Consider the following 12,377-nt stretch of genomic DNA (forward strand, 5'->3'; position numbering starts at 1 on the left):
TTAGCATTATCATTTTTGCATGGGATAATAATAATTCAATTGTTAAAGTAAATCAAACCTTTCTTCTCAGTGGCTGGTTTAGCTTTCTCCTTGATGACTTCAGCCTCTAAAATTATTAAAACAAAAATAATTTAAGCATTAGCTTTTGTTTTAAAGCTGGCTGGGGAAAATGTTTGGCATTATCATTACAGATTAACAAATTAACCTTTCTTTGGTGCTGGCTTTGGTTTTTCTTTGGTTATTTCAGGTGCTGGAAAACAGCAGTAATTGAAAGGTCAGTCATAATTGACTTTTTAAAAGTATTGTCAGCATTTGCAGATATGTTATTTTATATTCGATACAGTGTCTCATGGTAAATAAAAGTGCTTTTCTATTTTAAAGCTATACCTTCCTTTTCAGGAACTGTTTTTTCCTTCAGAACCTCGACTGTAAGGGTTACAAGGTAAATAATGTTTTTAAGATTTTTTTTTAATGTAACATTATCTGTATGAGATTTGGTCTAATCTAGTATTCACTGTTGCAAATGTTGATAAAGAAAATACTATATCTCTCTACCTTTCTTTGGAGGTGCTGGTTTCTCTTTGAAAACATCAGGCTCTACAAAACAGACAGATATTTCACTTTCAATAATGTCAAGTAATTCAACTTCAATACATCTTCAACTTCTGAAATAGAAGGATAAAGTCTCTCTCTCTATGGAATAAATAAACTAACTGCTGATAAAATATGTAAAGTGTTAAGTAAATGATTTTAAATATTTAAGAACTCACCTCTTTTGGGTTTTGGTGCCTTTTCTTTAGTAACTTCGGTCTCTATGAAATAGTTTTAATTTATGTCAGTAAAATAAATAGTTTCTAAAATAGTTTTAATTTATAGTTTTAAGGATTATTATACAGTGAAAAGTGACAGCATATGCAGGATGATTTTATTGTCATCCATACCTTTCTTTACAGGAGTTGTTTTCTCCTTAATGACTTCAGCCTCTGAAATGGCAATGATGCTTTAGCATTGTGTTTCAATGTCCTTGGCTAATTTTCAACTTGATATTTAACACAACATGAAAGCACACATCAAGCTAAAATAATGATAAAAAAAATGAAAACCTTTCTTCTCAGGGGCTGGTTTAACCTCTTTGATGACTTCAGCCTCTGCAATGATGATAATATAAAAGTGAAAGGGATATACTATATATTCTTCTTTTTGCATTCATTTTCTTTTATTTTGCATGAGGAAAAGGTTGATTAATACACATACCTTTCTTTACAGGAACTGGTTTAGCTTTCTCCTTCATGACTTTAGACTCTGAAATGGCAATGACGAGAAATGTTTTTAATACTTTAAATGGTTTTCTGTAGCATTATTGATTGTTAATGCTGTGAATCAAACCTTTTTTCTCAGGGGCTGGTTTAGCTTTCTCCTTGTTGACTTTATCCGCTACAATGTGATGATGAAAACATTAAGAAAGCAAAATATATTAGCATTATCTTAAAACTGAGTAGAAGACATTACCTTGCCTTGAACAGCACCTAAAATCGTAATAGTTTAATTTACTGTAAGACATCATCACAATAAATTTGCGTATCTTTCTTTGTTGGGTTTTTCTTTGGTTATCTCAGGTTCTGCTAAACATGTTGTCAAGTATTTATTTTTTAAATGTTTGCTAAATGTAACATACTGTAGCATATACTGCATACTTATGTAATACCTTTCTTTGGATGTTCTGGCTTAGCTTTCTTTTTGGTATTTTCAGTCTCTATAAACAGAATTACATTTCAGTTTTAATCTTGTCAAACAGTTGAGCAAATGCATAGATGTCTTTATAGCAGCTTCAGGCTCAGAAACTGTGCTTGCAAAAAAAATTGCCTTAAAAATGTGTCATAAGACAGAGAATATTTCTACCTTTCTTTGGTGCGGGTTTTGTTTTTGCCTTTTCAACTGCAACAGCAGGTTCTGCAAAACATTGAGATATTGTCACGGTGTGGGTTTTGTGTTTTGTTCCTTGTTCTTGTCTGTCATGTGATTCCCTGTTTGTCATGTTATCCTGCCATGTGTCTTGTTTCATGTTCAGCTGTTCCCCGTTTTGTTGATTAGTCTCCCCATGTGTTTCTGATTAACCACGCCCCCTTGTTATCTTGTTTAGCTTGTTTGTCTGTGTATTTAAACCCCTGTGTTTCAGTTGTTTGCTGTCGGTTGTTGTTGAATGTTGCTTGTAGTCTGTGTTCTGAGTACCTTGTTCTGACCTTACCCTGGATTACCTGTTTGTTGGATAATTAAAGTGCTTGCATTTGGATTCGCTCTTCATGTCATTCCTGACGATTCGTTACAGATATAATATCATAAGATTATATAAGCTTGAATATCTAATGATTACTGTTATTTTACATTGTACATTTTTTTAAGATTATCATTAAAATAATTAGTTTAACATTTCCTGTTGTCTTTTAAACGTGTATAGCGATTATACTGTAATGAAAGACTCATTCATACCTTTCTTCACAGTAACAGGTTTACGTTTGTCCTTGACAACTTCTGCCTCTGAAATATATATTATGTAAGATATTATTTAGAATACTAAAAGAATACTGCATTTAAAACAAAACACTTCAAAAACATTATAAACTATGCAGACAATTAACCTTTTTTGGAAGGTTTAGGTTTTGCTTTCTCTTTTGGAACTTTAGATTCTGTGAATGTATGGAAACATCAACAGCATATTCAGTGTGGATTTTCATGTACATATTCAGATAAAACCAATGATTAAAGACCACTTCTTTCTCTTGAATTAAAGACCACTTCTATCTATCAACAGATAAAGTTTTAACTTGTGACTATATCTAGTATAAATACCTTTCTTTACAGAAGCAGGTTGGGGTCTTTCTTTTACAGCTTCTAAAAATGTAAAATAAATGTAACAAAAAATAACATTAACACAAGAGTTGTTTTTCACATTTGCATTTAATTACCTTTCTTTGGAGGTTTCTTCTTCTCTTTAATAATTTCAGACTCTGAAAATCAAGTCAAATCACATGGTAAAATATTTATATAGAGCTAATGTACATGCTTAAGTAATGTAAAATATTCAGAAACTTAAAGTGTTCTTCTCAAAAGAACTTGCATCTTAATGGATTAGGATTTACAGGAATATATTTTAGAAAATCAATGGTATTATGGAATTTATTACACTATCCGGATGTTTTACCATTACCCTCCATAAAATTTGGGCACATTTTACATTTAAACTTATATTTTATTATATTATTATTTGTATATAATTATAACATATATTACACTTTGTAAATTACACTTTTAAGGAATATAAACTACTTAAGGAATGTCAGTAACTTTCTTTGGAGGAGCAGGTTTTGCCTTTTTAATATCTTCAGCATCTAAACAAATCAAGGAGAGCATTTTTTTCTTTATAGTAAAAAGCAATATGATATGTGGAAAACATTTAGTAATGGCCATGTTTAAACTGGACACAGTGTGGTACCTTTCTTTACAGGAGCTGCTTTTTCCTTCTCTTTGACAAATTCATCTTCTGAACGAGATAAGAGATATAGTAAATCCAACAAATAAAACTTCACAGAAAATTATATGTACAGTAAATCTTCCTGTTGTATCATTCTAATTAACTTATTAAAGAAAAACAGAAAATAATATCTTGTTGAATGACAAGCCTATATTTCTCAACAATCACAAGTTTAGCTGGCTCCTTGGTAACTTCATCCTCTAAATGTGTATCAGTTGAGATTGGAAAATGTATCAGAAATAATTTCCCTCCTAATCTTATCTCTCACAATTTAGGTAAACCTTGAAACCTTGAAAAAAGGTAAACCTTTACTTAAAGCCTTTATTTATAATGCATTATACAGGTATGCATTATATACGTTATAATGCATTATACCTTTTCATAAATAAACCACTTAAATGCATTTTAACCAAAGTTAAAATGCATTATAATATTTGCAGATTCCTTGGTACATCTGAAAATGTTTGTTTGTCATGTGTTTGAATGTATTATACTTTCTAAAGGTTTAACATAATTATAATGTATTATAACGTCTAGGTTACATATGGTAACCCTCGCTCCCTGAAGGAGGGAACGGAGACGCCACGTCGGGACCAATGAATAGGAATCTTGCTAGAGAGGCCTCTTGTCCCTTCTTGCCTGGAAGGACGATAGGAGAGGGCTTACACAGAGTATATCTGTCACTGTAGTTCCGTAATAACCCATACAGGGAGATTCTTGGATAACACTGGGAAAACGTGCCCTTTCTGTTAGGAAGGAGAATGCTGCGGAACCCACATTCTTCCCTGAAGGAGTTATGTGGAAATATACATTTGGACTAACCCGAAGGTTGTACTGCATATGAATACTGGGTGACTTAGCCCAAGGGAAAGACACAGGCTTCCGTTTAGGAGCAGCCGTGGTAGAAATACACATATGGGATCCCTGCAGGGACACACATATGGGACCCAGCCTAGACCCGGTTCTCAAGGATTCAACGGATAAAGGCCTGGTGCCGGACGCTCTGCCACGTCCAGGCAGAGGGTGGTGAAGGACTCAACAGGGTTTTCACTCTGGAGCAATAAGGGTGCACAGTAGGTTTAACCATCTCACCCCCCTAAGGAACCTGACAACCAGGTCGTGCTTTCCTACTGCTTTGCCATCTATGTGGTTGTGATATGCTGAAATAGCGACAGCATGTACTTTGAGGGTGGAGGGAGACAGCCTTCACTCCAACCCTTGCTGCAAGAAGGAAAGCACGGACCCGATCGAACATCTTCGGAGGTCCTCTCGGCGGGAAGAACACCACTCGATGAACAGGTTCCACTTCAAGGTGTACGCACGTCTCGTAGACGTGATGGTGATGGTGTTAAGTACCTCTGGGGGTAAGTCACCTAGAATCTCCGCGTCCCGTCCAGGGACCACACATGGAGTTTCCAGAGGTCCGGACGCGGGTGCCATAGGGTGCCCCGTCTCTGAGTCAGAAGGTCCTTCCTCAGAGAAATGGGCCAGGGAGGAGCATGAGGTCTGGGAACCAGGTCCGGGTGGGCCAATAGGGAGCCACCAGAAGGACCTGCTCCTTGTCCTCATTGACTTTGCACAGGGTCTGTGCAAGTAGGCTTACTGGGGGAAACGCATATTTGCCAGCTGTGTGCCAGTGCGTCCGTGCCGAGTGTCCCCTTGGTCAGGGAGTAAAACAGCTGGCAGTGGAAGTTCTCTGAGGAGGCAAACAAACTTGAGCCTCCCCGAACTCTCTCCAGATCAGCTGAACCACCTGGGGGTGGAGTAGCCATTCTTCCGGGGGTGGAGTAGCCATTCTTTCGGGAGCACAGCTCGTGACAGCTCGTCGGCCACACAGTTGAGCACACCGGGGACATACATGGCTCGAAGCGACCTCAGATGCTTCTGACTCCAGAGGAGGAGATGGCGGGCGAGTTAGACCGTCAAAGTTAGTTAGACCGACGGAAGCGTAGACCACCTTGTCGTTTGATGTACGCAACGGTCGCAAGGTTGTCCGTCAAACCAGCACATTCCTGCCCTGTAGCGGCCTCAGAGCGAAACGTACTGCTAGCAACTCGAGGCAGTTGATGTGCCAATACAATTGGGGGCCTGTCCACACCCCTGACACTGCACACCCCTGACACTGTACGTGGCACCCCAGTCGGTGGGAGAGGCACCTGTAAACACCACAGCATGCCTGGACACATGTTCCAAGGGCACTCCTGCCCGCAGGCACGAGGGGTCTGACCACAGGCTGAAGGTCTGGCGGCACGCCGGTGTGATTGTCACCCGGTGAGTACCATGATGCCACACCCATCTCGGGACTCGCCCGTGAAGCCAGTGCTGAAGCGGTCTCATATGGAGCAGCCCGAGCTGTGTTACCGCTGCTGCTGCTGCCATATGCCCCAGGAGCCTCTGAAAGAATTTCAGTGGGACCGCTGTCCTGCCTTTGAACGTATTCAGGCAGTTCAGCACCAACCGAGTGCGTTCCTCTGTGAGGTGCGCTGTCTGTGCGACCAAATCCAACTCCATATCGAGAAAAGAGATCCTCTGCACGGGGGAGAGTTTGCTCTTTTCCCAGTTGACCTGAAGACCCAACTGGCTGAGGTGCCTGAGCACGAGGTCCCTGTGTTTGCATAACTGATTTTAAGAGTGTGCTAGTATGAGCCAGTCGTCAAGATAGTTGAGGATGCGAACGCCCTGTTCTCTCATGGGAACAAAGGCCTTCTCCGTGACTTTCGTGAAGACACGTGGACAGGGACAGCCTGAAGGGCAGGACCTTGTACTGATATGCTCGACCCTCGAACGCAAAGCGCAGAAACGGCCTGTGTCGAGGTGAAATCGAGACATGAAAGTATGTGTCCTTCAGGTCGATCGCTGCAGACAAATCTTGGGGAAGGATGCATTCGAAAATGCGTCTCTGCGTGAGCATTTTGATCGGTAGCTTGTGGAGACTCCAATTCAAAACTCGCAGGTCCAAGATCGGTCATAACCCACTGCCTTTCTTGGGTACAATGAAGTAGGGACTGTAGTGCCCTGACCTCATATCGGCTGGAGGGACCAGCTCTATCGCATCCTTCGCCAGTAGGACTGCGATCTCCACTCGCAAGACATGGGCATCGGCTGCTCTCACTGTAGTGGAGTGGATAGCCCGAAACTTGGGGGGACGCTGGGCGAACTGAATCACATAGCCGAGCCTAATGGTTCAAATGAGCCAGCGAGACGGACTGGGAAGCACTAACCAGGCTCTCAGAGACCATACAAGTGGGACCATAGGGACCGTAGGCATACCCGCAGTGGGGCAGTGAGGTGAAGAGAGTTGCTGTAGGAGAGAGTTGCTGTGCAACACTGACCTGATTCCACGGGACAGGAGGCGCAGGAGGAAGCTTGGTTGTTGCCCTCTGGCGATAGAAGAGACGGATGATAGTGGTGAGGATTCTCTCCCCCCACTGCTCTCTTCGGACCCAGAGATGGAAGAAACTGCTCTTTTATTGAAAATTTGGGTACCACTGTTTTTTTCCTTCCGGGGGAGGGAGTGGTGCGGTCACCATCTCCTGAAGAGCAGTCCCATCCATTTCCGGGTTGCCCGTCCTAGGACCGCTTTGCCGCTCCTCTTGGCGGGGAGGACTGCCTGCGACTGGCTCCTTGGCGCCGCTTAGGTGGAGGCTGCTGCTGCCGAGCGGGAGTGAGGGCAGATGCAGGAGGGCAAACGCTCGGCTCCGAAGCAAAAAGCTGAAGTGCAATCGCACCTGCTGCTCATTATATACCCGCGCTGCGTGGCTGAACAGCTGATGCAAATGATTGCACGCCAATGTGCATTGGCTCATTTAGTTTCACTCGATGTAGATTGGCCTCTCTAGCAAGATTCCCATTTGTCGGTCTCGACATGGCGTCGACTGACCGACTGAAGAGGAACGGTTGTTACAATTATTCATATTCATCATCATACAATGCATTACAATGTACATTATAAGTAATGAAAAAAATATTGGTTCTTAAATACAGAGTACTGTACCTTTTTTAGCAGGTGTTGGTTTTACCTTCTCTTTAACAGCTTCAACCTCTGTGCAAGATTCAATATTTTTTCTGATGTGACAACCATTTTATAATATGCATGTTGAACGATAAAACCAATTGCATTCATTTTACCTTTCTTTGAAGGCTCTGGCATAGATTTTTCTTTGGAAACCTCAGGCTCTGTATATCAGTGGATGTAAACAGTTAGCATCATATAAACATTGGGGGAAAAAAGTAAAATTTCAACAAAATCAAACCGCACCTTTCTTAACTGGGGCTGATTTCATTTTCTCCATAGTAGCTTCATTATCTGAAATTATTATAATTGCATGCTTTAGAAAGTAAAGTAATAATAAAAAACCTAACTGTTTGATAGGTATTGATGTCCTATCTTCAGGATATTTAGCCTCTGAGCAATATTTAAGTGTTTTTACCTTTCTTTGAAGGTACCGGTTTGACTTTCTCATCTCCAACTGCAGGCTCTACAATTCAAGGAAAACTAAGTGTTAAGCATCCTTAAATTTAAGAAAGGAAAATTACAAAAGTTATTTTTTCACAGGAATGGGTGTTGGCTTCTCTTCTGAACAAGATGCATGTGTATATTTAATAAATATAATTTTTCTATACAATATATGAAATAAAATAAAAATCAATCAAGCATCGATCTTTCCGTATTACTTTTCTTGGCAGTTGGCGGCTTTTCTTTCTCCTTAGAAACAACAGGCTCTGAAAATGAGTCCACAGGCTCAGTTAATGTCACAAAAAAAAGACTTTTAAATGAAATGCTGTGTTACTGTAAGTGCATCATACCTTTCTTCAAAAGGTCCGGTTTGGTTTTGTCCTTGGGAGCTTTTGCCTCTAAATTATTCAAATAACGAAAGAGAAAAGCATTTAAACTTGCTGATGTGTACTGTTCCTCTGAAACTTAAGTTTTGTTAAGATTTGAATTCAGTAGACCACAGCTTTAATTCACAGTTATCTAAAATCAATCACCTTTCTTTTCTGGTGCTGGTTTTGCTTTGTCTTCAATTTTTTCAGCACCTGCAAGAAACACCAGAAAATATTACAATAAAAAAAAACATAAAAATAAAAAGTACACTTTTCTGAGAAGTAAAGAATGACTGCAACAAAGTAACTGTAAACCAATTGTCTCAGCTTTACTTTTGAAAGTAAGTTTAAACCATTTTTCACTTCAACATGCATTCAGAAACAATGCTTTTCAAACTTTGTGAATCCATAATTTTTAAATAGATGTACAGCGACATTTCAACAAAAGACATAATATTTTTGTGTGAATCAATATACGTAAGAGCAGGGCTGTAGGAACAATCTGAAACAACACATTATACCATAGACACGCACATGTGTCTCTGAAAAAAAATATTATTAATATAAGATATTTAAAAGCAGGAGTCATACCTTTTTTCATAAGGACAGGTTTTTCTTTCTCTTCAGCTGCTAAAGGTTATCAATACATTAAGTTCTTGTTCTCTTCAAAATCAAATGTTAGTTGAAATAGTATATAATACAATAATTAATTACATAAGAGCATGAATACCTTTTTTAACCTGAGCTGGTATTGCTTTTTCTTTCACTTCTGCAGTATCTGAATGAAATAAATATGAAACTAAATAAATGAAAATAATTATTGCTGCAATTTTACTACACATTGCAAAAGCACTACTTTTCTTTGATGATTCGGGTTTTGGAAGCTCAGGCTCTACGGTATGAAGAAAGTAAGAGGTGTGTGATGTAAAATGAGAGTGATAGAAAAACACTTCTCAAAAGATGTGGCTTTTGCTTTTTACCTTTCTTCGAGGGCTCTGGTTTGGCCTTCTCTTTGGAAAACTCTGGCATCAACATCAGCAATATATGCCACATTAAAAAACACTGCATTTAATTTTGAATGCCATCTATTGTCTGTGGAATGTCATACCTTTCTTTTTGGGAGCTGGTTTTACTTTTTCTACAGCAACGCCAGCTTCAGGAAGCAAAAAAAAAAAAAAAAACATTTACATTTACATTGAAAACAACTGTACTACAATCTTTAATTTGAAAAGCACAGCCAATAAATACCTTTTTTAACAGGTGCTGGTGTTTTTTCTTTGATTTCAGCTTATGAAAGAAGTGAAAAATGTATTTACTTTAAATGCATATTTTTCAACAATTTTTCAAAGCTTAATAAAAATAACCACACTTTTTGCGTTAACAGTTTTGTTTTTGCGAATTCAGGTATATATCATACAATAAAACTGATATCAAGAAAATACTCAATGAGAAACAGAAAAAAAAGTTGAATTAGAAACAGACCTTTCTTCACAGGTTTAGCTTTTTCCTTTGGAACTGTAGCTGTAATATGAAATAAGAAGACAATATGTCTCAATGAATTCAATGAAATGAATTCAATGAAAATGTATTACCAGAGAAATGTACTTTTTTTTGGCTTGTATCATCCATGTAGCCCGTATGGATTTTAAATTTGAATAAGCATAGGTAAGGTGAGAAAAGTTACAGCGTGCTCAACAACCCCAAAGTTATACAGAAAAGGATCTCTAACCCTTAAAGGACACATTTCAGCCAAAAATATGTTTACAAAAGAACATGCAAGCCTGTTACCTTTCTTTGAAGGTGCGGGCTTGACAGTTTCTTTAGTAACCTTAGGTTCTGGGAAGCATGTGAAACAAACTGTTCATTTAAGCAAAACATTATATATGGTAACATATAAATACATACGCATACAAAAAACTACCTTTGTTTACTGGCTTAGCTTTTTCCTTGACAGCCTCAGCAACTAAACAGACAAAATATGTTATCTCTAATTAAAAATAAATAAATAAATTATAAATGATAAACTGTTTGATTTTTACAGGACAAGCATACCTTTTTCTTTGGGAGCTGCTTTTGCCTTTTCCTTGATATCTTTAGTTTTTGAAAGAAAAAGTGACATTTTATACTGATGTCTGAGCAAACAATCATCAACACACCATCAATACACAGAACTATAACAGTGATTGCTTAAAGCAATAGTTCCCCTAAAAATGAACATTTAATCATCATTCAGTCCTATATTAATTTACTTTATTCATTGTGAAACAAAATGATGTTATGCAGAATGTCAAAGCTAATCTTTCTGACATATTGAAAATAAAATACCATAAAAGAATCATAAATGTATACCATACAACTCATTCTGGGTTAATGATTCCTTTTGTAATAGTTTATCACTAATAGAGTTTATCACTATAATCTAAAAGACGTGAATACTTCAGACTGGAAAATACCTTTCTTTCCAGGATGTGATTTAGGTTTCTCCTTTACAACTTCAGCCTCTTCAAAAGACAAAAACAAAAGTGGCAAATAATTACATTATTAAGCTTACAAAAAAAAAAGAAGTCAGTTTTCTAAACTGAACACTGACATCACTTCAGCATCGTTATTTCTGAACAAAAGAAAGAATATAAAATTGTAATAGCTGTTTTCATACGAGATACATTAGGGGCCCTATTTTAACGATCTGAAACGCAAGTGTCAAAGCGCAAAGCGCAAGTAACTTTGTGGGCGGATCCCGGCGCTGTTGCTATTTTCCCAGCGGGATAAATGCCTCTTGCGCCTGGCGCAAATCTAAAAGGGGTTGGTCTGAAGTAGCTTCATTATTCATAGGTGTGGTTTGGGCGTAACGTGAAATAAACCAATCAGAGCGTCATCTCACATTCCCTTTAAGAGCAGGTGCGCATGTTGCATGGCGGATTGCTATTATAACGGCGGATTTACCAGGCGTGCGCCAGGAGCGGTTCACAGCCGAGGAGACCGACGTTCTTGTCAGGACCGTGAAAGACAGAGAAGTGAAGTTGTATGGGGATGGGAGAAACCCACCCAAATCGGTAAAACAGGCGTGGGAGGAAAAAAACTAATTTTTTTTACATCTTCATGGACACCACAATGATTTCCCTCATGTGTTAATATTTTTCCTTGTTATAATGTATGATTTGCAAAAATAAAAACTGCTGCATCTGTGTTGATGAGAGAATCAAAGTGTGTGCGCATTGTGCACCCGCTACATTATGGCCAAGCATGCGCGCTTAAAATAGCATTATGAACAACGCGCAACGCGCCACTGACTTTAGACTAGTTTTTTTCTGGTCAGTGGCGCAATTGTTTTATAGAACAGCAAAATAGCATGAGGGAAAGTTTGCGCCGGAACACGCCTCCTCTTTGCGCTGAACCGCCCCGGGGAGCGCAAGTGTATTTCTTAGTTAACCGACGTGTGTCTGTGGAGGGAAAGTCCGCTTTGCGCGGGTGCAAAATAGGAATTATACATGCGTCAGTGTACAAAGTCATTTGCGCCAGGTGCAAGATAGAGCCCAAGATGTGCATTGTGATACCTTTCTTTGAATGAGCTGTTTTGGCCTTTTCTTTTGTGACTTTAGTCTCTGCAAATGAGCGAAGAACAATTAAGAGAACTTAAATTATAGCAAATATGAAAAATAGAAAATGGATGTGAATAATACCTTTCTTTACAGGCGCTGCTTCATCCTGTTGTTTAGAAACAACAACCTCTGAAATAGAGACAAATGATTTAAAAAAAAATGCAATTGAGTGACTTGCTAATTGAAAGTACAGTCATGTGAAAAAGAAAGTACACCCTTTTAAATTCTATGGTTTTATGTATCATGCAGGACAAAATAATCATCTGGGCCCGTATGTATAAAGCCACTCAGAGTAAAATTTTAGTCTCAAGTCTGTCAAAATTCTAAGAATTACATAATTTTACTCTTATTCCTAAACTTAAGAATAAGTGTGATTCATAAAAGTTCCTAAGTCCTAAGACTTGGTCTCAGCTCCTAAATTATTT

At 38.5% G+C, this 12,377-nt stretch overlaps 1 protein-coding gene across 1 annotated transcript in view; it reads right to left on the bottom strand.

The window, feature by feature from the left end:
• Positions 1-12,377, bottom strand: part of si:ch211-266g18.10 (titin) — a 49,361-nt gene that overhangs the window by 23,867 nt on the left and 13,117 nt on the right. The window contains exons 20-50 of the mRNA XM_056267165.1: positions 12,034-12,081; positions 11,908-11,955; positions 10,807-10,854; positions 10,406-10,444; positions 10,275-10,316; positions 10,142-10,189; positions 9,836-9,874; positions 9,602-9,640; positions 9,462-9,509; positions 9,084-9,131; positions 8,945-8,983; positions 8,519-8,566; positions 8,336-8,383; positions 8,204-8,251; positions 7,960-8,007; positions 7,658-7,705; positions 7,524-7,571; positions 3,491-3,538; positions 2,964-3,005; positions 2,848-2,889; positions 2,637-2,684; positions 2,488-2,535; positions 1,387-1,434; positions 1,255-1,302; positions 1,104-1,148; positions 942-983; positions 771-812; positions 556-597; positions 388-426; positions 206-250; positions 59-106 (exon numbers count right to left, since the gene is read on the bottom strand). Of these exons, the coding sequence (XP_056123140.1) occupies positions 59-106; positions 206-250; positions 388-426; positions 556-597; positions 771-812; positions 942-983; positions 1,104-1,148; positions 1,255-1,302; positions 1,387-1,434; positions 2,488-2,535; positions 2,637-2,684; positions 2,848-2,889; positions 2,964-3,005; positions 3,491-3,538; positions 7,524-7,571; positions 7,658-7,705; positions 7,960-8,007; positions 8,204-8,251; positions 8,336-8,383; positions 8,519-8,566; positions 8,945-8,983; positions 9,084-9,131; positions 9,462-9,509; positions 9,602-9,640; positions 9,836-9,874; positions 10,142-10,189; positions 10,275-10,316; positions 10,406-10,444; positions 10,807-10,854; positions 11,908-11,955; positions 12,034-12,081 (1,401 nt within the window). The remainder of the gene's footprint in view (positions 1-58; positions 107-205; positions 251-387; positions 427-555; positions 598-770; positions 813-941; positions 984-1,103; positions 1,149-1,254; positions 1,303-1,386; positions 1,435-2,487; positions 2,536-2,636; positions 2,685-2,847; positions 2,890-2,963; positions 3,006-3,490; positions 3,539-7,523; positions 7,572-7,657; positions 7,706-7,959; positions 8,008-8,203; positions 8,252-8,335; positions 8,384-8,518; positions 8,567-8,944; positions 8,984-9,083; positions 9,132-9,461; positions 9,510-9,601; positions 9,641-9,835; positions 9,875-10,141; positions 10,190-10,274; positions 10,317-10,405; positions 10,445-10,806; positions 10,855-11,907; positions 11,956-12,033; positions 12,082-12,377) is intronic.

The sequence above is a fragment of the Rhinichthys klamathensis genome, unplaced genomic scaffold (assembly GCF_029890125.1).
Source record: "Rhinichthys klamathensis goyatoka isolate OS25496 unplaced genomic scaffold, OSU_Roscu_1.1 h1tg000256l_1, whole genome shotgun sequence".
In the NCBI taxonomy this organism is placed as follows: Eukaryota; Metazoa; Chordata; class Actinopteri; order Cypriniformes; family Leuciscidae; genus Rhinichthys; species Rhinichthys klamathensis.